At 39.9% G+C, this 27976-nt stretch overlaps 1 protein-coding gene across 2 annotated transcripts; it reads left to right on the top strand.

The window, feature by feature from the left end:
- Positions 1–593: 593 nt before the first annotated feature.
- On the top strand, positions 594–26954 carry CSRP2 (cysteine and glycine rich protein 2). Of its 2 annotated transcripts, none has more exons than XM_074226472.1 (6): positions 594–611; positions 13436–13552; positions 20664–20832; positions 24382–24511; positions 25138–25231; positions 26571–26954. In XM_074226472.1, exons 2-6 carry the CDS (start codon positions 13441–13443, stop codon positions 26645–26647), a joined length of 582 nt encoding a protein of 193 aa, XP_074082573.1. In that variant the 5' UTR covers positions 594–611; positions 13436–13440; the 3' UTR covers positions 26648–26954. The 2 variants fall into 2 exon arrangements, with proteins under 2 accessions (XP_074082573.1, XP_074082574.1); XM_074226473.1 differs by lacking the exon at positions 594–611 and adding an exon at positions 920–1010.
- Positions 26955–27976: the final 1022 nt, after the last annotated feature.

Here is a 27976-nt window from a genome sequence, read left to right as displayed (position 1 = left end):
AGGAGGAAGAAGAAAAGAAGGTGGAAGAGAAGAAGAAGACGGAGGAGGAGGAAGAGAATAAGTAGAAAAAGAAAAGAAGAAAAGAAGAAGGAGGAGAAGAAGAAGAAAAAAGAGGAGAGGAAGAAAAGAAGGAGGAGGAGGAAAAGGAGGAGAAGAAGAAGAAGGAGGAGGAGGAAGAGGAGGGAGGAGGAGGAGGAAGAAGAAAAGAAGAAGGTGGAAGAGAAGAATAAGAAGGAGGAGGAGGAGGAAGAGAATAAGTAGAAGAAAAGGAGGAGGAGGAGAAGGAGGAGGAGAAGAAAAGAAGGAGGAGAAAGAGAAGAAAAAAGGAGGAGAGGAAGAAAAGAAGAAGAAAAGAAGGAAGAGGAAGAGAAGAAAAAGGAGAAGAAGAAAAGAAGGAGGGAGAGAAGAAGAAAAAGGAGAAGAGGAGAAGGAGAAGAAGAGAAGAAAAGGAGGATCAGACAAAAGGAGAAGAAAGAAGATGAAGAAGAAAGAAGAAAAGGAGGAGGAGGAGGAGGAGGAGGAGAAAAGACAAGACAGAGACTGCTCTTTGCCTTTGTTCTGGCCGTCTCATGGTTAAAGCCTCCTCAGAGCGGGAGCGGCGGATAATCGCGGTAAGGGGCGCCGCTCGGGCCCTGCCCCCGGAGGGCTCCCTTCCCCTCAAGCATCGGGGTCCCCCCGGGGCGCCGCGGCGCTCCCCGGCTCCCCCTCACTTCTCGCGGTCCCCCCGGCTCGCACCGGGCCGTGCCTAAGGCGGCCGCGATCCGGGAAGCCTTTGTTCCAGCCCCCCCCCCCCCCCCCAGCTCCTGGGCCCGAGCGCCAGGGCCGGGGGGCGGGGGGCGCCGGGGCGGGGGGCGCCCGGGCGGGGGGCGGGCTGGGCCGGAGCTCCGCCCCGGAGGCCGCCTTTAAAGGGCCGCGGCGGCCAGGCCCGCTCGCTCGGCTCGGCCGCCCCCCGGAGACGCTGCCGCCGCTCCCGTCCCGCGGCCTCTGCCCGGCTCCCGCCCGCGCCTGGAGTAAGTGGGGGCTCCCCGGGGCCCCCTCCCCTCCCCCCCAGGCCCCCCGTGGTCCGCGGCCCAAGGAGCTCGGAGTTTGGTCTTCCCTGCAAAAGGCAGATGGGAGGACTGGCCGAGTGTGTCTGTGTGTGTGTCTGTGTGTGTTCTGTGTATCTGTGTGTGTGTGTGTGTTCTGTGTATCTGTGTCTGTGTATCTGTGTGTGTGTCTGTGTGTCTGTGGCGGGGGAGGGGGCAATGGAGGACCCCCCCCCGGCCCCGCCCCACCCCCGCTTCCCATTCTCCGCGCCAGATTCCCAGTTTCTGCTGGTGCGTGTCCGGCCGCTCCCCGAGCCCCCCGTGGCCCCCCTAGACGCCGAGTCTGACAGTCTGCTCCTGCATGGCCCCCCCGACCCCCTAGGCGCCGGACCTCCCTGGGATACCGGGGGGGGGTCCCCGACTCTTCCAGGCTCCGACGCCCTGCCTAGTCCAGGAGTTGGGGGGCGGGGAGAACGGTTGAATTAGGCTATGGGGAACTTTGCGACGCCGTGCTGGGTGGGCCCTGGCGGCAGCCCGGACCCCGAGGCTGGCCGCGCGGCTGCCCCGGCTGCCCCGCAGGTACTGCGGCTGAGGGGGACTGGACCTGAGCCTCCGACGTAAAGTAGAAAGAAGCGCCTTGTGCGCACCTCAGTTCCGCTGGGATCCCGTAGGACTTGCCATTCTACGTTTCAGAATTACTTGTTGAATGAATGAATTTTCTCCCCTCTGCACCATGTGGTCGGAGCACTGACTGGGACTCTGACAACCTGGCCCTACAGCTCAGGAGTGGCATGACCCTGAGCTTCCGATTTTACCCTTTACCTCCAGCCACCTCACTTTTCTCATGCATAAAAGCAAAATGATCCCTTATGCAGCTCACCTGGGTGCTGTGATAATGATCCTAAAACACTTCTAAACAAGGGTTCTGGGAATGAAACTTAGTCCCTTTCCCCACCTGGCTGTGATTTAGTAGAAAAATCCAAAGAAAATTGCCCGAGTCCATGAGACTGAGTGACTTGGGCTAGAATCTCACAGCCAGGAAGTATCCAGATGTTTCTTGACTCTAAGAATATCTTATCCACGTCCGTAGAACGCCTTCAATATTATTCTTTCCTCTATTTTATTTGGAGCTTATCAATGGAAAACATTTTCATTTTTCAGAGTGATAAGCCACGGTGAAAACCAGGGTGTGCTTGGGTGTGTAGTTACAAAGGGGAAGAGGGAATCTTTAATGTCGGAAACGACTTTACAAATCTGACCCGTTGAGAGCTACCAGCTTTGATGAGACCACTCCATAGGTGAGATCATCTAATGAGAGGGTTTTCTTAAACTTACTCACAGAATTACAGACCAAGGTACAGCCTCTCTAGAAGCAGCATCATGACTTCACTCATCATCACCAGGTTATCTGTTGGAGATTATGGGTTGAATGTTACTAAGTTTGACTTGGGTAATGTGTGCTTATTTACAGACTGACCTGATATTGCTGTTTTTATACACTTGATTACTTAACCTTTCAAGACAGGCTGTTTGGACAACATATAGAGAAAGCTTCCTGTTGGATTCCTTAAGAAGGGACTATCGACTGGCCCGAGATCCTAGTGAAACCTCAAAAGACACTGATTTCTAGATTGCAGGCATCTGATAGCAGTAAAGACAGGTACTTTCCAACAGGAAGCCAGATGGTTATTTGAATTGTATTTTCCCCAAACACCATGCTACTCCACCCAATTCAACAAGCTTGGTACCCTGCCAAACACAGCCAATGATACTAGGCAGAGGGCTTCTGTGGGCCCCCCATAAGCCCCAGGCAAGATCTGGTTTGTATCACCTGGATCTGATTTCCAATGATATTAAGCCATTTCCCTGACTGCTCTCTTCAGTGAATTCCTAGGATGTTTGGGAAGACTGGTTCTGAGAAGTTATCTCAGGAACCCCCAAAGAGCATGTCTACACTTTCTGGGAAACCTGTAGAAATGGGCTAGCCCATCTGAGGACAGTGTCCTATGTAAACCCAAATATGGTTTGCCTGAAACACAGCAGCATGAGTAGTAGGTGGAATTCTGGATGTAAACCTGAGGACTAGCCTTGTGAACCTGGGCAAGCTGCTTAAAACCTCTCTGGGGCATCGATAGCCTCACTTGGAAAGTAATCAGCTTCGAACTGGCCAGTCCCTCATGTCCCAGTTGAGAAAACAGGTCTGGAGATGTTAAGCAAGTTGCCCTAGATCACATTGGAACCAAGAGCCAGAGCTGGCAGGGGAGCCCTGGGACCATGTTTCCAAATAACTGCAATTATTCCAAATTATTTCCACTGAACCAGGGCTTGATCTTGAGCTATCTTTGGCTGTTTCTATTGCCAAAGCAATGAACAAATTAAGTCATTTTCACAAGTATTATCTGGGTACCAAGTGATTACTTTGGAGCTGAATAGTGTATTATGGGCATCATAGCATTGGATATGAGAAAAAGGATCAGTATCAAAAGATCAATAAACACACCATAGGATCCTTATAAAGCACCAGAAGGGACCTTAAAAGTCCTTCAAGTTGGGGCAGCTAGGTGGTATAGTGGATAGAGCACTGGCCCTGGAGTCAGGAGTACCTGAGTTCAGATCCCACCTCAGACACTTAATAATTACCTAACTGAGTGGCCTTGGGGAAGCCACTTAACCCCATTTGCCTTGCCAAAACAACAACAACAAAAAAAACCAGTCCTTCAAGTCCAAGCCCCCATTTTCAATATATCAGGAAAAAGGTCTAGAAATATGATTTCCTATGTCTTAGCTCCTGAAAGAGACCTATCCTGGTTTCTCTTAATATTAGCTGTAGAGTGGTTTGCCATTTTTTCTTCTCCAGCTTATTTTACAGATGAGGCAAATATATTTTTAAAAAAAGGGTTAAGTGATACAGCTGGTTAGGTGTCTGAGGTCTGATTTTAACTCTGGAAATCTTCATAAACCCAGGCCCGGTGCTCTATCCTAGCTGCTCTCTTAATATGTGCCTTCCCTTTAAGCCATCTCTAATTTATCGTGCATATATTTTGTTTGTATATTGTTGTTTGCATACTGTCTGCCACGTTCGAATGTAAGCTTCTTGAAGGCAAGGAGTAGTTTTGTCTTTCTCTGTATTTTCAGTTCATGGTACAGAAACTGGCAAATAGTAGGCACTTAATAAACATTCCTTGACTTAAAGCCAGTCACAGAAATACAAAATGAAAAGAAAAGGATTTGAATCTGATGTCAACTCCAGTCCATTTTCCACTGTACCATGCTCTGTATTGAGACAAATGAAATCATACATACAAAATACAGAGCAAAACTTCTGTCACTGGCTTTAGGAGAAGGGCTAAGCTAGCACTTCATTTGTAATTAGGCTTTAGAGTTTGATTTGACCCAAAGTATATAGCTTAGGTTGTACCATAAATTGCAATGCAGAAGAAGGAAAAAAAGACTGGAGGGAGGGCTGAAAGAAGGAAGTATTGAGTAGAGGAAGGAATAGAGATAGGAAGGGAGGGAGGGAGAATTTGAGGAGGGGGAAGGAAGGATTGAATGGAGAAAGGAAGGATTGGAGGGAGGTGGGAAGGAACAAAGGATTGAAAGAAGGAATTGAGGGAGGGGGGAGGAAGGATTGGAGGGAGACACTGGAATGGGTTGGAGCTAATCCTTAAAAGATTCCTAGGAAAAGTTTTCTCTTAAAGGGAGGTTAGGCTTGACTTAGTAGAGAGAGAGAAGGGCATTTCTCCACTTGAATGTTTTAGGCATTACAGTAATTGGACTTTTTGTATACTCTGCTGGTATATAATGAGAATGCAGAGGTGTAATCATTTCTCTTCTTCAAAAGCTTGGAATCTACTTGGAGGGTGGGGGTGTTACAAGTAATAGAAGTAGAATGTAAACTCTTTGAGGGCTTGGGAGTATTTGTTTTTTGTCTGCCATAAGTACATTTCCCTGTACATGGAATGATTTTTGAATTAAAATTATAATACAGGTTATAATATAAGCACTTAAAGAGAAAACCAAACAGAGTGATGTGAGTGATTCTAGAAAAGATTCCTCACTAATACATGCCTAGGGGGATTGGAGCTTGATGTTCTAAGGAGCATAATTGGAGGAACAGGGATGAGCTGGGACAATCTAGAAGATAGTCTGGTTTGGCTGGAATGCAGAGTATATGGAGGGCACTGATTTAACTAGAAAAGGTAGGTTGGAGTCCAAACTTGGGGAATTAGCCAGACTCAGATATGGCAGGGTGAGAGTTTAGGACTGAGAAAATGGAGCTGCCATCAACTGAAATGGGGAGATTTGGAGGAACGACAGGTTTGAGGAAATGATAAATTCCTTTTTGACCATGTTGAGTCTGAGGTGATGATGACTGAGAAGCCAGGCAATCAGTTAGAAATGTCTCACTGGGAGCCCTAGGGAGAGTTGTCTGCCAAGAGGTGATAATTGAAGCCATGAGAGTGAATGAGGTCATCAAGTAAGGAAGTCTAGAGAAAGAGACATTGATGGCATTCTAGCACTTGGGTTTTTCCTGAAAAGCACAGATCAATAGGCAGAGAAATCTGGCCAAGGTAAGGAGATCTCACCTGTTCCTACCCTAGTGCAAAAATCTGGAGGCACCTGAAGCCAAGGTTTAGCTTTTTCCAGGTCTTGTGGGAGTTAGAAGAATGCCAGCAGGGATGACCAGCAAATAGCCTGGTTTAAGGGTAGTAACTCTATTTAGAGAGGAAGATGGATGAAAGAACCTTGCTAAGCTTGAAAGTCTAGTTTTGATCCTTGTTTTCTTCCCTACAAGGTTATCTAGAAGGTGGAAGTTTAAGCAGGTAGTAGGGAAAATGAGTCATTCTTGGGTATTTGTAGAACAAGCTTAATTGAAAAGTTTTAAAATTTTACTTTATTATTCAATTACCAAGTCCCTGTCCCCCCCCTTCCATACACCCTTCTCCAACTTGAAATAAAAACAAAATCCTTGGAAGAAAGATACATAGTTAAGCAATAACAAATTCCTACATTGGCCCTATCCAAAAACATAGCTTTCATTCTGTATCTTGAATCCAGCACCTCTGTTCAGAGGGGATTCTCCTAGAACAAGCTTAATTTCAAAGTGACTTTTAAATGATGCCTTGAGGTCTAGGTTATCATTAGGCCTAGTGATTTTGTTCTCCCTATGTTGCTTCCAGACTCAACTCTAGGGGAACCTCCTGGAGGCTTTTCTTCCAGCGTTACTTTTTAGAGTTCTCTTTCCAAAATCTGGAATAACTGTGTGTTTATTTTGCATACCTTAGCTATTACCTACTTTGTATACCTGTTGTTTCCTCCTCTACTAGGACAAACATTCTTTTTTAGATTTTTTTCAAGGCAATGGTTAGTCAAGTGGCCCAAGGCCACACGGCTAGGTAATTATTAAGTGTTTGAGGCCGGATCTGAGCCCAGGTACTCCTGACTCCAGGGCCAGTGCTCTATCCACTATGCCACTTAGCCACCCAGGACAAACATTCCTGAGAGCAAGAATTATTTTGCTTTTTTCCTCCTGTTTTCCTCTCTGTCAGTAGTTATGTGCTTATTTGGTTAATAAATGGAACTCCCTTGAAAGAAGGGGTCCAAATATTGTATATTACTATTATGAAAAGGAAAGGGAGGGAACAAATATTTATTAAGCATTAAATATTAATTATTTGTTAAATATTAAATATTTATTCAATATTTTTAGGCACTGTGATACTATTCTTTCCTTTGATCTTCAAAACAACCTCTGAAATGGGTGCTATTATCCCATTTTACAGTTGAGAAAACAAGACAGAGGATAGGTCAAGGGTCACAAAACAGAGAGTCTGAGACCAAATTTGAATTCAGGCTTTCCTGACACAAGGCCAGTTTCCCTTATCCACTATGTCACTAGCTCCTTCCAATATCAATGTGTGTTAGATTCATTTGCTAAAGGAATTTTTTCCTTTTTTTTTTAAAGGGATGATTTGTTTGCTAGAAGTGGGAAATACAGATTGAAAAATGAGAAGAAAAAAAGTTTCTTTTCCTAAAAAAAATGAAGAGGTCTAAGATACAGGTCTACCTTATATTGAAAAGTTCATCCTGTCAAGGATATAAGAAATACTAAAGCCTTATTTCCTGTTGAGGAAAGGGGGGGGAAAAAAAGCTTCCAGAAACATTTGGTGTCTAGTCTGTAAGCTGGATCCATTCCAGAAAATACGTTTATCATCACCCCAGTGGTTTTTCTTTTGAAGAAATGGCAAATGTACTGTTGAACTTTGGGTCCCTCAGATTTTAAATCATGTCATTGGCTTCAGCCTAAGTATATCTGTGGTAGGTGATGATTTTGTGCTTTGCAGCCAAGTTTTGTAATGAGGATGATGTAGCCCACCATTAGGAAAGTCAGATTCAGTCTTTATAATTCATAGAAAATTTTTCTGTCTTCCCCACCACACACACACACACACACACAAACATGTCTTTGGTCCTTTCCTTGAATTCTGTGTGGATTCTAAGCAAACCCATACTAGATAAAATATACATGGGTGTTCAGAAATAAATTAAGGCTTATGAAACTTGACTTCTTGTGGTGACAGATTCCCCCAATGAAATTGGCTACTCTAGATATTAAAAACAAAAGGCCGGGCCCAGAAAGTTAGAAAATTCTTATACTTGGGCTACTTTCTAAGATGCCTATAAAGTGAGGTTTTATTTCTTTCCTTGCCATTCATTCTGTAAATTAATGCATGAGGATTTGAGAAAGGAATGTGAGCCAGATTTGTTGAGTGAGAATTCATTTTTGCCATGATTGATGTCAGCTGTGGTGGGGTTGCAAGGCCAGACATTTGCATGAAAAATGCAATCTTGACTTTTGTACTGTGGAGTAAGGCCAAGAATGCCAGAGAAATGGCAGATGGGTGTACTGGCTGTTACCAACTCAAAGGGGTCCAGAGTGCTGAACTTTACATTGTTTGATTGACTTTGACTCCTGAAGATCAAGTCCCTGCCATGCACAGGAAAATGGTGAAACTTTTTCACGTGGATTAAAATAAAATTCCATTAAAGCTCATTTGAATTTGGAGCTTCCCAGCCAGGCTTTTTTTTTTTTTTAATGTCTTTCTCCACTTGCTGGGAGGTGCTATGGAATGTTGTAGAAATGTGGGTTGTCCTCAGAAGACCTGGGTTCTACAACTTATTAGCTTTGTGACCCCAACTTGGCAGGGGAGGCAGCAAGATACAATGGAAAGTTATATTTGTAGCCAGAGGATTCACCTGAGTTAAAATTCTTTCTGTCTCACACTACCATAGATGACCTTGAGCAAACTTTAAAATGAAGGGATTGGACCAGATCAGCAGTTGCCAAACTTTTTGACTTCATGATCCCTTTATACCCTTAAATACATTAAGGATACCACCCCCCCCACAAAGAACCTTTGTTTATGTTGGTTATAACTATCAATATTTATTATATCAGAAATTAAAACACCCTAAAATTATTATGGGGGAAACTAGGTGGTGCAGAGGATAGATAAATTGAGTTCAAATCCTGCCTCGGACACGTTAGTTGTGTGATCTGGGCAAATCATTTAACCCCGCTTGTCTCAACTTCTTCAGCTTTAAAATGAACTAGAGAAGGAAAATGAAAAGCTACTCCAGTCTCTTTGCCAAGAAAACCTCAGATAGGGTCACAAACAGTTGGAAACAACTGAAATGATTCAATAAGTGACAGATATTATGAAAATCGTTTTAACCTTATGGACTCCAGGAAAAGGTCTCAGGCCCTCTAGCCCAGGGCCATACTTTGAGAACCAATGGATTAGATGCTCTCTTGGCTCCAACGTGCTATCTGTGATTCTAGGAGTCTAAAATTGAGAAAACCAAAACCTAGACCAGAGAGTGATTTGCTCAAGGTCATATATGGTAGCATGTGGAAGAGAATTTTAACTCAGGTCAGTCTTCTGACTACAAATTCAACATTCTTCTCCCTGGATCTTGCTACTTTCCAGGTCAAATTACCCCAAGGTCACACAGCTATTCCTGTTGAAATAGGGTAATGTTATCTATAGCAAAGTATAATATGGGGAATCCTCTGTTTATTAAACCTGAACTTACAATGAAACAAAGGATAATTTAAGAGATCCTTTGGTAAACTATCCAATTGAAAGAAAATTGTTAGAAAAGAAATATTGGCCATAAATTTAACATAAAATTAGAAAGTTCAGTGAATAGACAGCCAAAAAAACATTTATTAAGCACCTAGTTTGAGTCAGGAGATATAAAGATAAAAGGCAATCCCTGCCCTTGAGGAAGGGCAGCTAAGTAGTGCAAGTGGATAGAGTGCCTGGACAAGTCACTTTACCTGTTGGCCTCAATTTCCTCCTCTGTAAAATGAGCTGGAGAAGGAAACAGCACACCACTCCAGTATCTTTGACAAGAAAACCCCAAATGGGGTCATGAGCAGTTAGACATGCCTGAAAAACATCTTCAAACAACCCTTGAGGAGTTCATAATATCTCATCTGACAAGTGAGGCTTGAATTTGACCTCTAAAGTTCCTTCTGGAACCAAATCTGTGATTCTGGATTAAATATTTACCTTGTGGAATATTAAGGGAAAAAAACAGTGTGCTAACAGTGGATAGAAGGCCAGTATTGAAGTCAGGAAGACTTGAGTTCAAATCTTGTCTCTAAGATAAGAATAGATATATAAGACATATATGACCTTGGTTAAGCCATGTAACCTCTTACTGTCCCTAAGCAACCAGAGAGCAGCTTGTCTGCATTAGTGGAAGTAATTTCTACATTAACGATGCCCATACTGTTGCAGTAACAATTATGACAGTCATTCCCTTCTCTCCCCGTCAAAAAAAGATAAATACTCCTACTAGACCACACATTTTATAGACTTCTGACATCTCTGGAATGTTTTTCCTCCTCACTTCCATGGCTTGGATTCTCTCTATTCCTTTGTCAACTAAAACCTTTCCTTATTCATGAAGTCTTTCTAAGCCTTTCTTACTGCTGGTTCCTTCTCTTTGAGATTATCTCATTTATTTTGTTCCATGTGTGATCTTTCCCATTAGAATGCAAGTTCCTTAAAAGCCATGACTATTTTTGCCTTTCTTTGTATCCCCAGGGCTTAGCCAATGATAATAAGTGTTTTATCAAGGCTTGATGAATAACTGACTAGTGGAAAAATTATTGCATTTGGAGTCATGAATCCAAATTGAGCTCTATGGTCATTCTGGGAAGCTATATAGGGCAATGGAAAGAGCAATGAATCTGTTATCATACCGGATATAGACAGGATGGCCTCTGAGGTACCTTCTAGCTCAAGGACCATGATCATTATCTGGGAATAACCCCTCTTTAGGAGATGAGCTAAATGATTCCCTGAGCTGTTCTTTCTACCTTTAAACCCAATGCTCAAACCCCAAATCAATGCTTTTTGTTCAGTGGTTCATCTGATCTTGTCATAACTCTGAAAATCTGATTACTTACCCGATATTTACTTTAGAAGTAGGGTGTTCAGACCTTGGGCAAATCACTTAACTTTATTGCCTTGCAAAAAAACAAACAAAAAAGGATGTTCAACTCAGATGATTCTCTGTGATAATGAAAATGATTTTTTAAAAAAGTCAGCATGTAAGGTTTGCAAAACTCTTTATAATTATTATTTTATGCTCATAGCATTTTTGGGATGTGTGGGTGATATATCCTCATTTATAGGTGAGAAAACCAAAGGGCTAGATTTAAACTCCTATCTTCCTGACTTTAGGGTCAATGCTCTATCCAGACAGCTTTGACATTCCTTCAAGACCCTCTAGTGAGAGATGCCTAGGTAAGCATATAAAACTTGGGAAGTCTCTCTGAACTGTTGGGATTTTTCATCTATTTCCAAGTGTCCCTTTTCTGCAAGTGCTTTGAATGTAGACACCTACTCACCTGACCTGACAGTTTGCCTGCTGAATGAACTTGAAGAATCCTAATAATTGTTGGCAGAGCTCCATCAGTCAAAGGATTTTGAAGGGTGGTGGTGACCTTGAAGTGAGTCCTTGAGGACTGAACACCTGATTACAATCATGGATAATACGCCTAACTAAATAGCTGTAGTGTTCCCAGTCCTGGCTGAAAAGCCCAAGTATTATTTGTATCTTGCCATTTACAATCAGGATCGAGTTTCATTCCAAGTTTCAACAATAGGGCACCTGTCTTATGAGGAAAGTAAGAGTGATTTGTAGTACTGAAAGAATAAATAAAACTTTGAAATTTAACTTCATGTTTTTAGACATTTGGTGTATTGTTGCTTATGTAACAATGGAATGTCAGCTGTTTCTGAATTTTGAAAATCATCTGTTTTGTCCTGCTTCTGTACTAAAATTACTGGTGAATGAGTATGAAAAATACTAACCTAGGAATCTACCACATTGACAAATATCAAATCAAACAGGATTGTTTAAGCAGGAAGGGAATGCTGTAATCTGAACTCAACTTCCTGGACTAATTTGATGATCCTTTCCCAGGAGAAGGCTGACCTTAAAGCTAATGCGTGCTATTATGTGCTATAAGAATGACTACAGATCATACTAAGCTAATCTTTACTAGTTAGGATAGTGGGCTGAAGTTCACTCGCTACATTATCTGGAATAGAAGACTCTTCTTTTATTTCTATTGGTAGCACTGACATCTGATGTAATCTTACCTAGTCAAAAAAAGTGTTAAGAAATCCCTTTAAAGCTGGTTTCTTACTAAGGGCTCTGTGAAAGTTAAAACATGTATGTCTTTGTTTATCCACATACATATAAAATTATTTTTCAGTATAATTGGCTTCCTTTGTAACCCTACATTTTTGTTTTATGCATTTTAAAGTATTTTTAGAAAGGTTCATAGCCTTTACCAGACTGCCCGAGACTGGCACAAGAAACAAAAAGGTTAAGAATCCCCTGGGCACTCATACCATCTTTTTCTGTAGTGATTAAGCTGCCTTTTAGATTGATGACATAGCAAATAGATTTCTGTGGGCCTCTGTCAGTCAACTGTTCAAGAGAACACAATCAATCATTTATTAAGGGCTTACTATATGCTAAGCACTGTGCCTTGGCACTAAGAATAGGAAGAAAGACCAGGAGAAGTTCCCTGCCCTCAAGAAACTGATATTTTAATAGGACAGACAACATGTAAAAGACTAAAGAGGTAAATGGGAGGCAATCCCTGAGGGGAAGTTATTATTGATGTGATGGTGATTGGGGGAGGAAGGGACTAAGAAGAGCCTCTTGAAAATATTGGGATTTGAGCCGAGTCTTGAAGAATTGCCAAAGCCAAACATGTCAAACAATCGATCAAACAAACACAAAGACTGACTTCTTTTTTGACCATGCTGGAGCTCATTTCTAAGGGAGGGAATTGGTTTTTCATTTTGTTTTCAACAACAGATTATTGTGATTATAAGTAAATCTGACTTGGTGTATTATCTGCGTTGTATGTGTCCATATGTCTGGATGCTGATTGTTATGAAGTAGAGCCCTTTTATTTTGCCTGAGGACATGTGGGAAGGGAGGATCATGAACATTGGCTCATGCAAAGGTGGCTGAGAATTTGGGCTTCCACCCTCTTGGTAACTTCAGGCTTTTGTTCAAGGACCATCCTGAACTCTTCACAATGATTATGAGGTAAATTCTGGACTCTGCATTCATCCTGACAGGCATTAAGAGGGACAAAGCCCTGATGTTGGCGCCATTTCTTGACTTCCATCCGGGAAAAAATACCCCAGATTAGTGAAGCATAGAAACTTAAATTATCTCCATCTGGACGGGTGTTTATTGTAGTTAAAGTAAAACCTTTGTGTGTACAAGTGGACTAGTCACAGATTTAACACTTGATATGATTACTTTAAATTTTGAGCCAACAAATAATAGCTGTGCTTTTTGAACGACAGTGTGATGGTCTCTGCTTCCCCTATGAAATTTGTGATAGCATTTTTTCAATAAATGGAATGAATTTGGATCTGCTACAAGTCATTAAACCTAACCCAAAGCTCTTTCTCCCAACTAGCCCCATGATTCTCAAGTTTTAGCTTGAGGGCTGAATGGTAGATGACCCCTGTTCGCAACCCCTACTTTCCTTGGCCAGGAAGGAATTCCTGGGGAGTAGTTGAAATTTCCTACCTGGAGATCTAGACTGTTCCACTGAACAAAATTCTTTGTCATGGAGAAACAGTCTTGTATAACAAACCAAACTCCTCTGAAATGATCTGGCAACCTCAGATGAGAAAAGATGAGGTTATTTTGAAGGGTAATATTACTTTCTAAGCAAAGTTAAGTCTCCAGTTATCTTCTGTTATTTGAGATTTCTGTTACATTTGTCTGTTTTTGTTAATACCTAGCTCTAAAGATATTATAGATATGTTCTTTTTTTTTTCCATCTCTAGTCAAAATGCCCAACTGGGGAGGTGGTAACAAATGTGGGGCCTGTGGAAGAACGGTGTACCATGCTGAGGAAGTACAGTGTGACGGAAGAAGCTTCCACAGATGTTGTTTTCTGTGCAGTAAGTAACCTTACCCTCATGTGACCTTATTTGTTAGGGGGCCAGTCATATGAGGAATAGTGTGAAGGGTTCAAGCTCAGGTCTTTCTGACTTTGAATCCTACCTTAGCTCAGGTCCTGCCTTCTTCAAGAGGTCTTTCCCATCTAGCCTCCCTCTGAGACAGCCCTTCTATTTACTTATATTCTCTGTATCTCTCTCTCTCTCTCTCTCTCTCTCTCTCTCTCTCTCTCTCTCTCTCTCACACACACACACACACACACACACACACACACACACACACTCTCACAGTTTTATGTGTATTTATTTCTAGCCATATAAAGATACAGTTATTGACCTCAATTTTCTCTACTAGGATGGGAGCTTCTCGAGGGCAAGAACAGTGTTTGTCTCGGCTCTCTGACTAGCACTTAGTGCTTTAAATACACCAACTTAAAGACCAGCTGCCTTAGTAGTGGATGGAGCTTCCACAACTGGTAGATCCTTCTTCCAATGAAAACACAGCTCCTTTTCCTATCCCCTCTTATTCAGAGATATGATTTCCTGACTCCTTCCAGGCCTGCTGAATACAAATACTCTCATCGGATCATAGATTTAGACTTTGACCTGGAAGGGACCTTTGAGGTCAAACCTGCTCATCTGCCTCATTTTGTAGACAAAGGGGGGGGGGTAGTTGCTAATGATCTGCCTAGGATCATAGGGTGTAAACAGCAGAACCAGGTTTTGAATTTTTGTCCTTAGACCATCCAATGCTCTCTTTCTACTAGACAAAGATAGAAGGAGTTGTAGGTATCTTCTATCTAACTTTCCTAAATTTAGGGGAAAAGGGGCTGAAGTCCAGATTGAAGCAAACTTACATTTCAAGCTGAAAGAGACTCTAAAATCCATTTTGTTCACCTTCAAAATTAAGCAACTTATCCAAGGTCATCCTAGCACTGATAGTCTTTTTTTGAACTCATTTCTTTTGATTCAATCTGATATCTCTTTCTACTGCATCAAGCTAGGTAAATATTTTATTTAAAAAAAATATTTAAGGCAATGGGGTTAAATGACTTGCCCAAAGTCACATAGCTATGCAATTATTAAGTGTCTGAGGCCAGATTTGAACTCAGGTCCCCCTCACTCCAGGGCCAGTGCTCTAGCTGCCCTGGTATTATTTTTTTTTTTAATGATCCTTTCCCCCCCTTGTTTTAAGCCTTATATAACCATTCTGGGAGGTAAGTGAATCCCATTTTAAAGAAGAGGAAACTGAGGCAGACAGAGGTTAAATGATTTGTCCAGGATCCTACAGCTATTAAGAGTTTTTGGGGTGAGATTTGAATTAGGATCTTCCTGACTTCCAATCCAGTGGTCTCTCAACCATTTCTTTGACTGCCTCTAAGCTAGACATGACAGTCTGTCCACAGTTCTATCCCTGAAGCCTCTAAGCTGGGCATGATAGTCTGTCCACAGTCCATTCTTTTTTTTTTTTTTTTTTTTTAGGTTTTTGCAAGGCAAATAGGGTTAAGTGGCTTGCCCAAGGCCACACAGCTAGGGAATTATTAAGTGTCTGAGCCCGGATTTGAACCCAGGTACTCCTGACTCCAGGGCCGGTGCTTTATCCACTGCGCCACCTAGCCGCCCACAGTCCATTCTTGAAGCCTCTAAGCTAGACATGATAGTCTGTGCAGTCCCATCCCTTCCATTTCTAGCTTGGTAGGACATAAAAAAGCTTGTACCCTCTGCTGGCACAAATCTCTCAAAGCATGACTACTTCTACAGCTATCAAGCTTTAACTATGGGAGGGAAGCACAGATAGACATGCAATTTCTCTCCCTCTCTCCCCCTCCTCCACTTTCTTTTTGTCTCTCCCTACTTTCTGTTTATTTCTGTGCATTTCTTTCCTCTTATCTCTTTAATTGTGCTGTCTGTCTCAATGGAGTGCTTATATTAAGTGCCCATTTATGAGTTAGATCCATGCTTGTTGCTGAAGACAAAAATGAAACTGCTCTTGCCCTCAAGAAGCTTATATTTTGGGGGGATGCCATATGTGCACCGCTAAGTCAAAACCTAAAATGAGGAGTGAGAAGACAGTAACTCGGGGCATTGGAGAAAGCTTCAAGGAGGAGGTGCCATTTGAGTTGAACCTTGAAGGATATCCAGATACTTTGAGAAATGGGTGCCATACAAGCAGCATGGTAAACGATATTTATAAACAAATTGTACAGTAATTTTCCTGTACTATAAAGATAGTAAAGATTAATGAAAAAAAAAACCCAGTAGATTAGATGTTCACTTTTCTTCTCTTTGGCTGTCCCTCATTCCTGGAACACTCTCCCTCTTCTGCGCCAACTATCAACCTTCTTGACTTTAAGTGCCAATGCAAAAGCTCACCTTCTGTGGGAAGCCAACCCCTCTTAATTCTACTGCCTTCTCTTTGTTAATTAATTCCTTTTAATCCTATATATAGCTTCCTTTGTATATTGTTCTTTCCATTAGACTGTAAGCTCCTTGGGGGCAGGGAATATCTTGTACCCCTTATTCTTTCTCTAGTAATTAGCATAGTAGCAAATATATATAAGCAAGTCCTTAAAAATATTTAGTAATTGATTGTATGGTATAGTGAATAGAGAGCTAGCTTTGGAATCAGAAAGATCTGAGTGCAATATGTCTCAGACATATATATGGAATCATTTATTAGTCCCTTATATTCTTGGTGCCCACCCCCAAGAATAGGTTTCCAGAAAAAGTACCAATCTGAAATGGATAGAGGTAATTTTCACTCCAAGAGTTCCCCGTACCAATGACATCATAAATTCCAGGGATTAAAAAATATCAATTAAGCCTAACTGTCAATTAAATAGTAATTTAGCTGCATTTTTAAAGAGGAGAAGAAAACATCTCATTTGTTTAAATAAAGTTTTAAATTCCTGAGGTTAGGAAAGATTTGATCCAATTTCAAGATCTTTTTTCTTTAGTTAAAAAGAAATTATTCTGAAGTATTTAGTTAGGAAGAGAAATAAGGAAAAAGATTGAAACCAAGATTTAGCTGTTTTTTTCAAACTCATGATTCTTAAGTTACTCAATAAAAGACTTATAAATCTCTCCCTGACTGGCCCTACCTCATTGGATTGGCTGGAAGCTTTTCTAAATTCAATGTTTTGGGCACAATTAGACTGAAGGCTTTGGTCTTCCAGAAAATTCTCACTACTGCCCATCTCTTTGTCATAGCTACAATTTCTCTCTGCAGATTGGAATTAGTGGTACTTTTGAAAGAAAAAATGAATTTGCAGAACATTTATTTCCTCAATAAAAAAGTCATTACTTCCAGAAGCTTTAGTGAGTCAATTAAAATATGTAAGTTAAGAAGTTTTTTTTTTTTTTTACAAAAATGCCCTGAAAAGGTCCACTTTTTTAAATATCACATCTTCTTTCTAGCAGTGGGTAGAGCATTCTAGTTGGCTTCAGGAAGATGCCAGGTTCAAAGCCTGCCTCTTGTTGCTATGATCACAGTTTAGACTCACAGCTTCAGGCAACTCTAAAGACCAACACTTTGATGAGCCTTGTGACCTATACTGAAAGGAAGTTCTCATCCCATGAAATCACCGGGCCTTGACCTTGACACAGTTGTGTTTAGCCGGGTACTTCCTTTGTACAGCTCTGTCTCTATTTGGACTGCGTGTTTCCATTGGACTGGAACCAATTGCCATTTTTAAAATAATTATAATTTTTGAATAGTGTAAATTCAACTATATTTGGCTACTTTGCAGGAATCATTATTCACATTAAATGGGACCCAGCTGTGCAACCATTACTTTTAGTACAATAACATTTAAGGAGCTACTATGTGTGAGATTGTACTTGGTCCACAATTACTGGCTTTTTCTGTTAATTTGAGATTCTATTTGTCTCTGAAATGGTGACATTTTGAAGAAATCTGACCTTGGAGTACTAAAAATCAGACTTCTATGGGTATATAAGTATATGCACATATATGTGTGAATATAAGTCAGATATGTGAATATATATCAAATAAAAATTTGGCAAAAATGTGTGTGTATATTAATATACATTCACAAATGTATATATATGTGTTTTTTTGTAAATTCATATATAAATATATTCAGTTCAAGCTTTCTTAAATACCTAATTATTAAATGTGATGAACTAGAAATACAAAGATGAAACAAGATATAGTCCTGTACTCAAGAGGAAGCATGTCTCAGTGAGTAGTGAGCTGGACACAAAGCCAAGAAAACCTGCATTGCTGTTTTTCTGTCCTTCTTTACTTCATAACTCTCCATAACTCCATGATCCCCTCCCACAAAGATATTAGAGTAGATCGCCATTTCCTTCTGTAGCTTATTTTACCTGATGAGGAAATTGAGGCACATAGAGATTAAGTAACTTGCCTAGGGTCACACAGCTAGTAAGTGTTGGAGGCCAGATTCGAACTTAGCACTCTATTAGCTGTACCATCTAGTTGCCCCTAATGATAGTAGGGCACTTTGCAAAAATTATCTTATTTGATATTCCCAACACTCTTGGGGAGTTGATGTTGTTATTATCGTCCACATTTTACAGATGAGGGAACTGAGGCAGAAAGCCAACTCACTGGCCCTGGGTCACACAGCTAGGAATAGTCAGAGGACAGGTTCGATCTCTGGTCCTCCTGCCTCCAGGTCTGGCATTCTCGCTCCACTGGCCACCTGGGTGATTCAGCCATCCCTAGCTGACACAGTGAAAGGCACCATAGGATTAAACACTACCCTAGACTTAGAAAGGATCTGGTCCAGTTCTTTGATTTTACAGATAAAATATCTCTGAGACCCAGAAAAGATAAGCGACTTCCCAGAATCACAAGATTGCAAATAGAGGGGGTCTAGTATTCAGAGGACTTCTGAATCAAGATCTCTTTTCACTGTACTGCTTAAGCTTTCCATGGCCCATTGATGGAGGGCTGACAGAAGGAAATAGCAATCCACTCTAATATCTTTGCCAAGAAAATCCCATGGGGAAAAAATGAACAAACTTCACTAGATAACCATGGGCAGGACTCAACTTCCCGAGTCTTGGGAAATTCTGGGACTTCTACAGATTTATCTGAATTAAATATAGATCTGCATGATGGGAAGGGTTTTCCATACTTGGGGTTCCCTACATTCTGAACTCACTAGACTTCACCAAAATGAAAAGCTCAGCTCTTTAAAAGATATGGCTTTTTTTTTAGTTGCTATTTTTACCAGTAATTTGTGCTGCCAAAGATAGATTATGCAGCCCTTTCCCTTATGTTATCACATCAATTCAGTTCAGTAAACACTGCATGAACCATTGAACTTTAAGGCAACATTGCTTATTAGACCATGAGTCAGATTTTTTTCAGCTCTTGGGCAGTTACCATATGTCATTTTATACACCGGTTGCCCATTTGTAAGTGATGTTTCTATCTCATGTACAGGCTGCCAAAGAATATCGAGCATCATTTCCACCAAAACAATTTCAGAACTCTTTAGCCTGTAATTATAGAAGCATCCCATCTACTGTAATTTAGTTTTAGTTCCAACAGGATGGGTCATGGGTAAGAAGCCTCTTTTCTACTCAACTATTATTTTGGTTGCTAGATATTTTATGGTCCCAGTTCTCAATACCTTTCTCGAACTTGGTTAGAAGGATGGTGATAATAGTGAGAGAAAGGGGTGTTGGTTTTGTGTAAGGGATACAGATGTCTTTGGCAAGGAACCAATCAGAGCAGTTGCCCTCCAGTGTACTACAAGAAGTTTAATATTGTCTTGTAGCTAAGAGGGAGATGAGTAGAATTGGAAGGGACTAGAGACCTCTCATTTTATAGATAAGAAACAGTCCCAGAGATGTTGAAGTCAAATGCCAATTGTCTCCCAGATGTCAGCTAATTCTCCTTAAACATCTACTGACAGAATTCTAATCTGTGCTGGTGGATGATGGAAGAGAGGCAAAGTGAAATCCTAATTCTAGTAATGTATTTGGGAAAGGGAAGACTGTAGGGAGGGAGTAGAGAAAGCTCTTAATCCTTTTGGTTCATGCCAAGCTATGACTTTATCATTCATGAGGTAATGATTATTATGAAAGTCATTGTGCTGAAATGGATCATGGCCTGTTTTTGGAATCAGAGAGATTTTGGTTTAAGTCTTACCTTTGAGACATATTTTAACTATTTGCCCAGTCACTTAGCCACTCAGGTACTCTAAACAATTCTTTAACTCATTGGTTCCTAACCTGGGGTCACTGAACTTGAAGCAAGGAGAAAAATATTTTGACATTTGTATTTTCAATATCTTTGATTCCCTTTGTAATCCTTTATAACTTATTTTATGCATTTAAAATTTTTTACTTTGAGAAGGTGTCCAGAGGCTTCACCCAAGGGGTACAAAGACATGTGTAAAGATTAAGAAACTCTGATCTGAAACTACAAGGTATAGAGTAATGAGTGGTCTGCTTTGGGACTGGGAAGCTCTTCACCAAGAATATCTCCTACTGATGAAATACAGGTTTAGGGACATACACATTCCAGTTGATTTTCATATGGCAAAGCTTATTGCATTCATTGTCTCACTTGATTCTTACACCAACACTGTGAAGACGAGGTGTTATCACCATTTTACAGGTAAGGCAGTTGAGGTTCACAGCAGTTAAGTGACTTGAACATAGTAATAGAGCTAGCAAGTATCTAAGGATTCAAACCCAGATCTCTCCTCCCTCTAGGTGAGACATGTCTTCCGCTAGATCATCCTGTAGAAACTTGTGGGATGAGGATATAGAATGGTGAGAAGCAGTCATATATGTGAAGGCTGGCCATGTTTCTAACTTAAATATCTTGGAATGCCAAAGTTTCTAGGTCTGGTTAAAGCCCAAGGCTACTCCAACTGAACTCTGAATTTCCATGATTTAAAAATGAAAGGAATAGAATAGAGTCCTCTCTTTATTTTCCCCCAGTTCTGTTGCCATTCCCTGGCTTAGGGACATGACACAGTGACTTCATAGCATGCTAGGAAGAGTGCCTTTTGACATTTGTAACTAATTGTGTGTACTGTCATTGTTCTAAGAAAAATGAGTGCCTTTGGGACATTTTTCCTCAAGTATCATTTCTTTTCCTCTCTAGTGGTTTGCAGGAAAAATTTAGACAGCACCACTGTGGCAATTCATGATGATGAGGTCTACTGCAAATCCTGCTATGGAAAGAAGTATGGACCCAAAGGGTATGGCTATGGCCAAGGAGCAGGCACTCTTAACATGGACAGAGGAGAGAGGCTGGGCATCAAGCCTGAGAAGTAAGTTGGAAGTTGTATGGTCTTCAGAAGTGAATTCTGAAAATGGATGTTCAAGGAATGAACATTTAAGAGTTTCATACATGTTTTTAAAACTTCTGTATTTATAAGTTACATGCATTTAACCTCTTCAGACATTCAATCAACAAGGATTTATTAAATGTTGATGATGTTCCAGGCCCTGGGAATATAAAGAAAAAGCAAAATCAACCTCTGTCCTCAAGTAATACATATCCCAAATATACAAGATGAATTCAAAGTAGTTTTGAAAGGAAATGCATTAGGAGGGTTGGGGGAGAATCAAGGAAAGCTTCCTATAAATAAAAAGTATCACTTTAGATGGGACTTAAAGGGACCTAGAGATTCCAAGATGGGGACAGGGAGAGCATTCTAAATTGGGGGGGGGGGGCAGTCAATGAAAATGTAAATAGATAGAAGATAGGACATCATTGGGAAGAGACAGCAAATAGGCCGGTATGACTACTGTTGCAGTATATATTGTTATTCAGTCATTTCAGCCATATATGACCCAATTTGGGTTTTCTTGGTAAAGGCACCAAAGTAGTTTGCCGTTTTTTTTCTCCAACTCATTTTACAAATGAGAAACTGTGGCAAACAGGGTTAAATCAACAGCCCAGGGACACACAGTTAATGAATGTCTGAAACAAGATTTGACCCAAGTCTTTCTGATTCCAGGATCGATACTTTGACCATTGTATCACCTCACTGCCTCTCCACCAAGTATATTGAAAGCCTTGAAGAGAATATATAGGTTCCTACAGTTTCTCTAAAGGATGTATACATCCCTTCAAGTGTTAGGAGATTGTTTTGTTAACTAATTTTACTCATTCACTTCATTGTTTACAATGGCACTTGGATTCTTTTCCGCTTTATAACCTAGTCATTTCAATTCTAAGTTTTTCTTTTCCCTTTGAGTGCAGATTAAATTTGACTCTTTAAATTTGATTCATCTATCAGTTGGTTGAATTCTGACCCTATTCTCATAGATATTACCCATCTCTTTATTTAAAATAAAATCAAAAAAGCTCCAACCCTTTGTGGGAAAGGATTGACTCTTCGGAGTCTGACCTTTTTTGGCTTATCTATCCAAAACTAAACACTCCTCTGATGGGGTTCTTTTGTTCTAGTTCGGCCTGTCTTCCCAGTGTGTCTCCTGAACACCTGCTTCTCTTCCCTTGCTTATAGAATGTCCTTCTCTCTCCTAAGGAGACACAGCTCAACCATTTCTTTAGGTTTTTTTCCAGGAATTTTTCTGCAAAGTTTGACAGTTGATTCAACATTGTCATTGTTATTACATAATCGTTGAGTAAGGCCTAGAAGGCCCTTCTTTTGGGTTCTCTCTCCATATCTCAACTACTCCTATGTTGAACTAAGGTTTTTAGATTATTTGTTTAATTCTTCACTCATAATGAAAACTAAATCCGACCCTACATTTCCATTCAAACTAGTTGGTGACTTAGTTGTGGTGGTAGGAAGACTACATGATAACTTAAGGCTACTCACCAGGGCAGATCACAGCCAATCCAGGCCTGCCATGCTTGGCAGATCATCAGAATTAAAAAAAAAAAAAAAAACTTTAACAATACATTTCCCATATATATGTGGTATAGAAGGGGATTGTATGTGAAATTGCGAATTTTCCTTACATAGAACCCAGGTCAATATTCTAAGTTATTTTTGTTGTTACTTAGTTGCTGAGATTTTATTAGTATAGGGAAGCTTCCAGATGTGGAACATTTCTCTGCCAATGCTTAACTTAGACAAATTACGTTGTCTAAGAGAATTCCCTGGGATATTGAGAGGTTTTATATAAAGAAAATAGGGTTGAAAATTGTCTAAGCTTTGCCTAATTTGAAACTCTATAATTAGTTTATATTTTAGCTAGCAAATTCAAAAACAAACTTGCTTAGAAATAAGGTATAGTCTAAACTCATTTTAGTCAAGCTGCTTTAACAAACTTTCAAAGAGGAATGGAATCCTCAAGTTTCATGAACAATAGGCTTAGATTTTTTCTTTGAACCTTCAATACATGATTCCTTCCCCACCCCCCAAACTGTATCCCCTTTATTTGCATTCCCCACCATATGGATTCTATTTTTGTTCACCCTGAGGAAATCCTTTTTACAAGTGTTAGAAGTTTCCTGAGTGGTTTAAATTTGCTTTCATTGTTTTTAGCAATCCCTGGAAATCAGACATGAAGGGACACCTTTTTTTTTATGTCAGTATCATTTGGAAGGTGATCCAGTGTAAAAAAAAAAAAAAATTCCAAATAAAACAAAAGTTAAGGCACTATCTTAGGAGTTACAAATGACAAACAATACAATGCTTGAACCAGTTGTTTTGTTTCCATAACTGCCTGCGGAATTCCTCACAATCATATGGACTCCTCCTTATCCTTCCTTTTAAAGATGGAATTTGCTTGTAAGTTGTACAGGATACACAGTTACTTTTGTAACAAGCTAAAAAACTTAAGTTGTCACTGGTTTTGGACTATAAAGCCTAGTTAGCATTGGTTTACAGAAAAGATTGACTTAAGGTTTAAATAATAGATTTCTTTGTTTACATTTTCTACAAATGTCAATTTTTAAAATTTGAACTTAATCATTATTTCAAAGGGATGGGGGAAAAATGCTATCTACCTCCAGAGAGAAAACTGAAACTCTGAGGATAAATTGAAGAATACTTATTAATTTTTTTTTGTGTGATAACTAATAAAGAAATATGTTTAGGGCAGCTAGGTGGCAAAGTGGAGTCAGGAGGACCTGAGTTCAAATGCGGCCTCAGACACTTAATAATTACATAGCTGTGTGGCCCTGGGCAAGCCACTTAACCCCATTGCCTTGCAAAAACTAAAAAAAAAAAAAAAAAAGTATTCTTATCTTTTTTATGTCAATCACACTTTGCAACATATCCCCTCCCAGAGATCCATCCTTTAAAAAGCAGAGAATTAATTTAAAAAAAAAACACTACAGTTCAGTAAAACCAATACATTAAACCTGTTGGCATCACAGGCAAAGTTCAGCACCCATGGTCTCCCTCTTTTGCTAAAATAACGAGAGTGACTGCTCATATGTCTTTTTGGGGACCAAACTTGGACATTACTTCACAGTATTTAGTTTCCATTGTTTTGTTATTTTTCAAAATTTCCATTTACACTGTTGTACATGAATATTCCTAGTTCTGCCTACTTTACTATTTTGTCTTTACATACTTTTCAGTGTTGATCATAAATTTCATTGTGTCTTATAAGCTGTAATATTCTATTTCATTCACATACCACAATTTGTTTAGCCATTCCCCAATTGATGAACATCCACTTTGTTTCAGTTCTTTGCTACTAGAAAAAAATGCTATAAATATTATGGAAAATATAAAGCCATTCTCTTTATAATTGAATTCCTTGGGGTATCTAACTAACAATGAAATATTTGAGTCAAAGAGTAATAATACTTTAATCACCTTCTTTGCATAGTTTGTATGGTGCCTTTTGGGAAATCTTACCTGATTTTTTCCCCCCTTCACTTTCTTAAGTGTGCAGCCTCACAGGCCCACAACAAATCCAAATACTTCCAAATTTGCCCAGAAATTTGGAGGAGCTGAGAAGTGTTCCAGATGTGGGGATTCAGTGTATGCAGCTGAAAAAGTAATAGGAGCAGGAAAGGTAAGTCTTTGTCTAATTTATCTTTTTCCTGCACTGATTTTGAATATTGTTGATCAGAGATGGTCTATATGGAAATTTTTTTTCTATACTTGGACACTTGCTAGCTGAGTGACCCTGGGCAAGTCACTTAATCTTGATGAAAGGGAAGGAAAGGCAGAGGGAGAGAAAGAAAGGGTAGGGAGAGAGTTCTTCTATATTATATTGTTTATTAAATAATTATTTTAGCTAGCATTTATAATACTTTAAGGTTTGCAAAGTGCTTTACCTGTGTTACCTTATTTGACCCTCCTAACAACCTTGTGCAATGAATGCTTTCTTCACTTTTCTCATTTTGCAGATGAAAAAAACTGAGGCTGAGAAAGATTAACTTTGTTACATAGGCACATAGCTAGAAAATATCTAAGACTGGAATCGAATCTTCTTAACCCCAAGAATTGGGGGTCTTTAACATGAGATCAAGAATTTAGTTTTTCAGTTTTGATAACTAAATTTCACAAGAATTGGTTTCCCTTGTAAATACCATGTAGTTTATTTTATGGATCAAAGTCTTCTGGCATAAAACGTATGGCTATATCTGATGCGGCAGGCTTCTCACTTGGATGACTTTTTTTTTTTATCTTTTCTAGCCTTGGCACAAGAATTGTTTCCGCTGTGCCAAATGTGGAAAGAGCCTTGAGTCAACCACACTGACAGAGAAAGAAGGGGAAATCTATTGCAAAGGTAAAGAGAGGAAATGCTTCTTATTGCTTATTCATTGATTAATTGCTGTTACTCTGTTAGACAAATATTCCACACAGGTTCTCCCTTTAACTGAAAAATTATGGGATATGTTTGCCTTCTAGAATGCTATGGAAAAATGAGCCTGGCCTCAGTTCCAAATAGGATCATTGCTAAATGGCCAGGGATGACATTCTGAGAAAGTGAGGTGTAAGTTATGGAATTAGTCCTATGAAAACACATGCCTCAAAGAGTCTTTAGGCAGATAACCTAATCTACATCAAGTGAGCTGCTTCTTCCTATTTCACCTTTTAAATAGTTTGAAAATATGTATGTAATTATGTACAATTATTTATTATTTGATATACATGGAATCATAATATTGAATTTAATTATATACCCATGTATACTATCTGTATCCATATACAGATATATGTATATACTTATAGAAACATGTTTTAAACATATACACACACATACATATGTATTTTCCAACTTACCCGATATGATCTTTATCACAGATCTTATTTTATTAACCTACTTGTCTTTTCCCTCAAACTGGCTCTCATAGATTGACCAACAATAGGTCCTCCACTTGGTCCTTATTTGATCCCTGTTTGACTCAGGATGAATGTAAATAGCAATTGTTCCTATTTTGGTCAGACACTCTTGAGGGTCTTAATTTTTGTTTTTGATTAGGTTAAGAGACCATGCTTTGTCTCAATTCTGGCCTAGCCTTATAAGCCCACCTGGTCACTATTTGGGCCCTGATTGGTTCAGAGTGAATATAAATAAATTGTTTCTCTTTTTGGCCAAAAAAACCCTGAAGGTCTTCCCCTCCCAGATTGACTTTTTGGGTTTCATATGCAAAAGAGTCTCCTCTTTTCTTCCTTACCTACCTTAATAACTGAGAAACCCTGAGGGTCTTACCCTCCCAACTTATTTTTTTCTTTTGGAGGTCATGACTTCATTGCCTCTTCTCTCTTACCCACCCTTAATCACTGAATAGCATTGCCTTAGTCAGTCTGAGACCTGGGAAAGATCTTAAAGGTCAAGATCTCTCTGCATCTAGAATCATCTCCAGGTATCCTGATACATAACTATCTACTGAACCCAGATGGCTCTAAAGGAGAAAGTGAGGCTGGTGACTGCACAGTACCCCCTCACTCAGATCCAAATCACTTGCATGCTACAGCATCACCTCCGATGTCGTGGCCTTCTCTAAGAACAAAGTCTTAATCTAGCCTTATTGACATTGCCTCAATCAAACTGAGACCTGGGAAAAGCACACCCAATTCTAACAAAATTAATGGGTTTCTTTCTTGGTTACTGTCTCTCATAGGTTGCTACGCAAAGAACTTTGGACCAAAGGGTTTTGGTTATGGCCAGGGAGCAGGAGCACTAGTCCACGCACAGTAAAGGCTGAGACATCTAAGACCGTGAGAACTGCAGCACCATGCACTGAAGACTTTGTATCAGGCACAGAGAATTTCTTAATAGTAAACTACTGTGAAAATTATACCAACAATACCAGCATATGTGTGCTGTTTGTTACTATATATTTGGAGACACTAACTTGTAGGAAGAAAGTTTTGAATTGAATCTTTCTGCTTTAGTATTTACTCTTTTAAGTACTATTTACTCTGATTTCAACTATGTAATGTTTGATTAGATTTTTTTTAAGAACTTTTGCTCTTTAAATAAAGTTTCTTATCGCTTCTGATCTTCAGCTATTTTTTCTAAATGCATTGCTATATTTCTGGGGGGGGGGGGGTGACTGGGAGGAGATGCAACTGACCCCATCCCATTATCAAAATGAATCCAGATTTCATAGAATGCAATTTATGATTCTGCAGATAATGGAATTTAAAAGATCATCATGTCTTGGTGTGGACTAGATTTCAAGATTTCCCATGGCATTGGATAGGAGAGGCATGATGTACCATTAATCTAAACAAGACAACATGTGGAGTATATGAGGAAAACAGTAGCATTGAAGGAAACTATAAAAGACGCGCAAAAGGTGGCAGTTGAGCTGAAAGAAGATGGAGATTCTATGAGCCAGATGTGAGCATGGAGAACAGTTCAAGGAGAGAAGACAGTACAGAGATGGGAGACAGCTTGGGTTAGTAATACAAATGAAACAGAATGCTAGAGCATAGATTTTGTGGGAGAAATTGATGTGTAAGGATGAGAATTGGCGATATCCAATGTAGTAAATGTGAAGTTTGGAAGAGGCATGGGATTTGGGAAAAGGTAATTCTGTTTTAGAGAGGTTGAGTTTGAGATCTAATTCAATTTGTCTAATAGTAAGATGGTAATACGAGTCTTGAGCAAAAGAGAAGGCTTGGTTTTAGATCTGGGAGTCCACTCTGCAAAAGATGTTAAATATCATGATGGCTGATAAGATCAAGGGAAAGGAAAGAGAAGAGGAAAGAGGGCCAAGGTTGAGTTTTTAGGAACATCCATATTTTCTGGGTGTGCATGCAAAATACTGTTGGAGAATCAAGAGGGTCAGTGAAAACCCTGAGAAAGTCTATCAAGGATGAGAAGATAAACAGTGAAATAAGATAAAGGAAGAGGACTGAGAAAATGTGTATAGTTTAAGATATCATTGATGTTTGGAAAGTTTGGTTTCAGTTGAATATTTATTTCAATTTTTGAAGATAGAAGATATTTAAGAGAGGTTATAAGAGGATGAAAAGAAAGGGAATGTAGGCATTGATTGGTCCCCCCAAGAGGGGGGCT

This window comes from Macrotis lagotis, chromosome 2 (genome assembly GCF_037893015.1).
Source record: "Macrotis lagotis isolate mMagLag1 chromosome 2, bilby.v1.9.chrom.fasta, whole genome shotgun sequence".
NCBI classification, from domain to species: domain Eukaryota; kingdom Metazoa; phylum Chordata; class Mammalia; order Peramelemorphia; family Peramelidae; genus Macrotis; species Macrotis lagotis.
This window is presented reverse-complemented; position numbering and strand designations above follow the sequence as displayed.

Bases quoted from the DNA above. Each gene is read 5' to 3' on its own strand.
- CSRP2 (XM_074226472.1), top strand. From the start codon at position 13,441: ATGCCCAACTGGGGAGGTGGTAACAAATGTGGGGCCTGTGGAAGAACG. The intron at 24,512-25,137 runs GTAAGTCTTTGT...TATCTTTTCTAG, and splicing joins AAGTAATAGGAGCAGGAAAG to CCTTGGCACAAGAATTGTTT. The intron at 25,232-26,570 runs GTAAAGAGAGGA...TGTCTCTCATAG, and splicing joins AGGGGAAATCTATTGCAAAG to GTTGCTACGCAAAGAACTTT.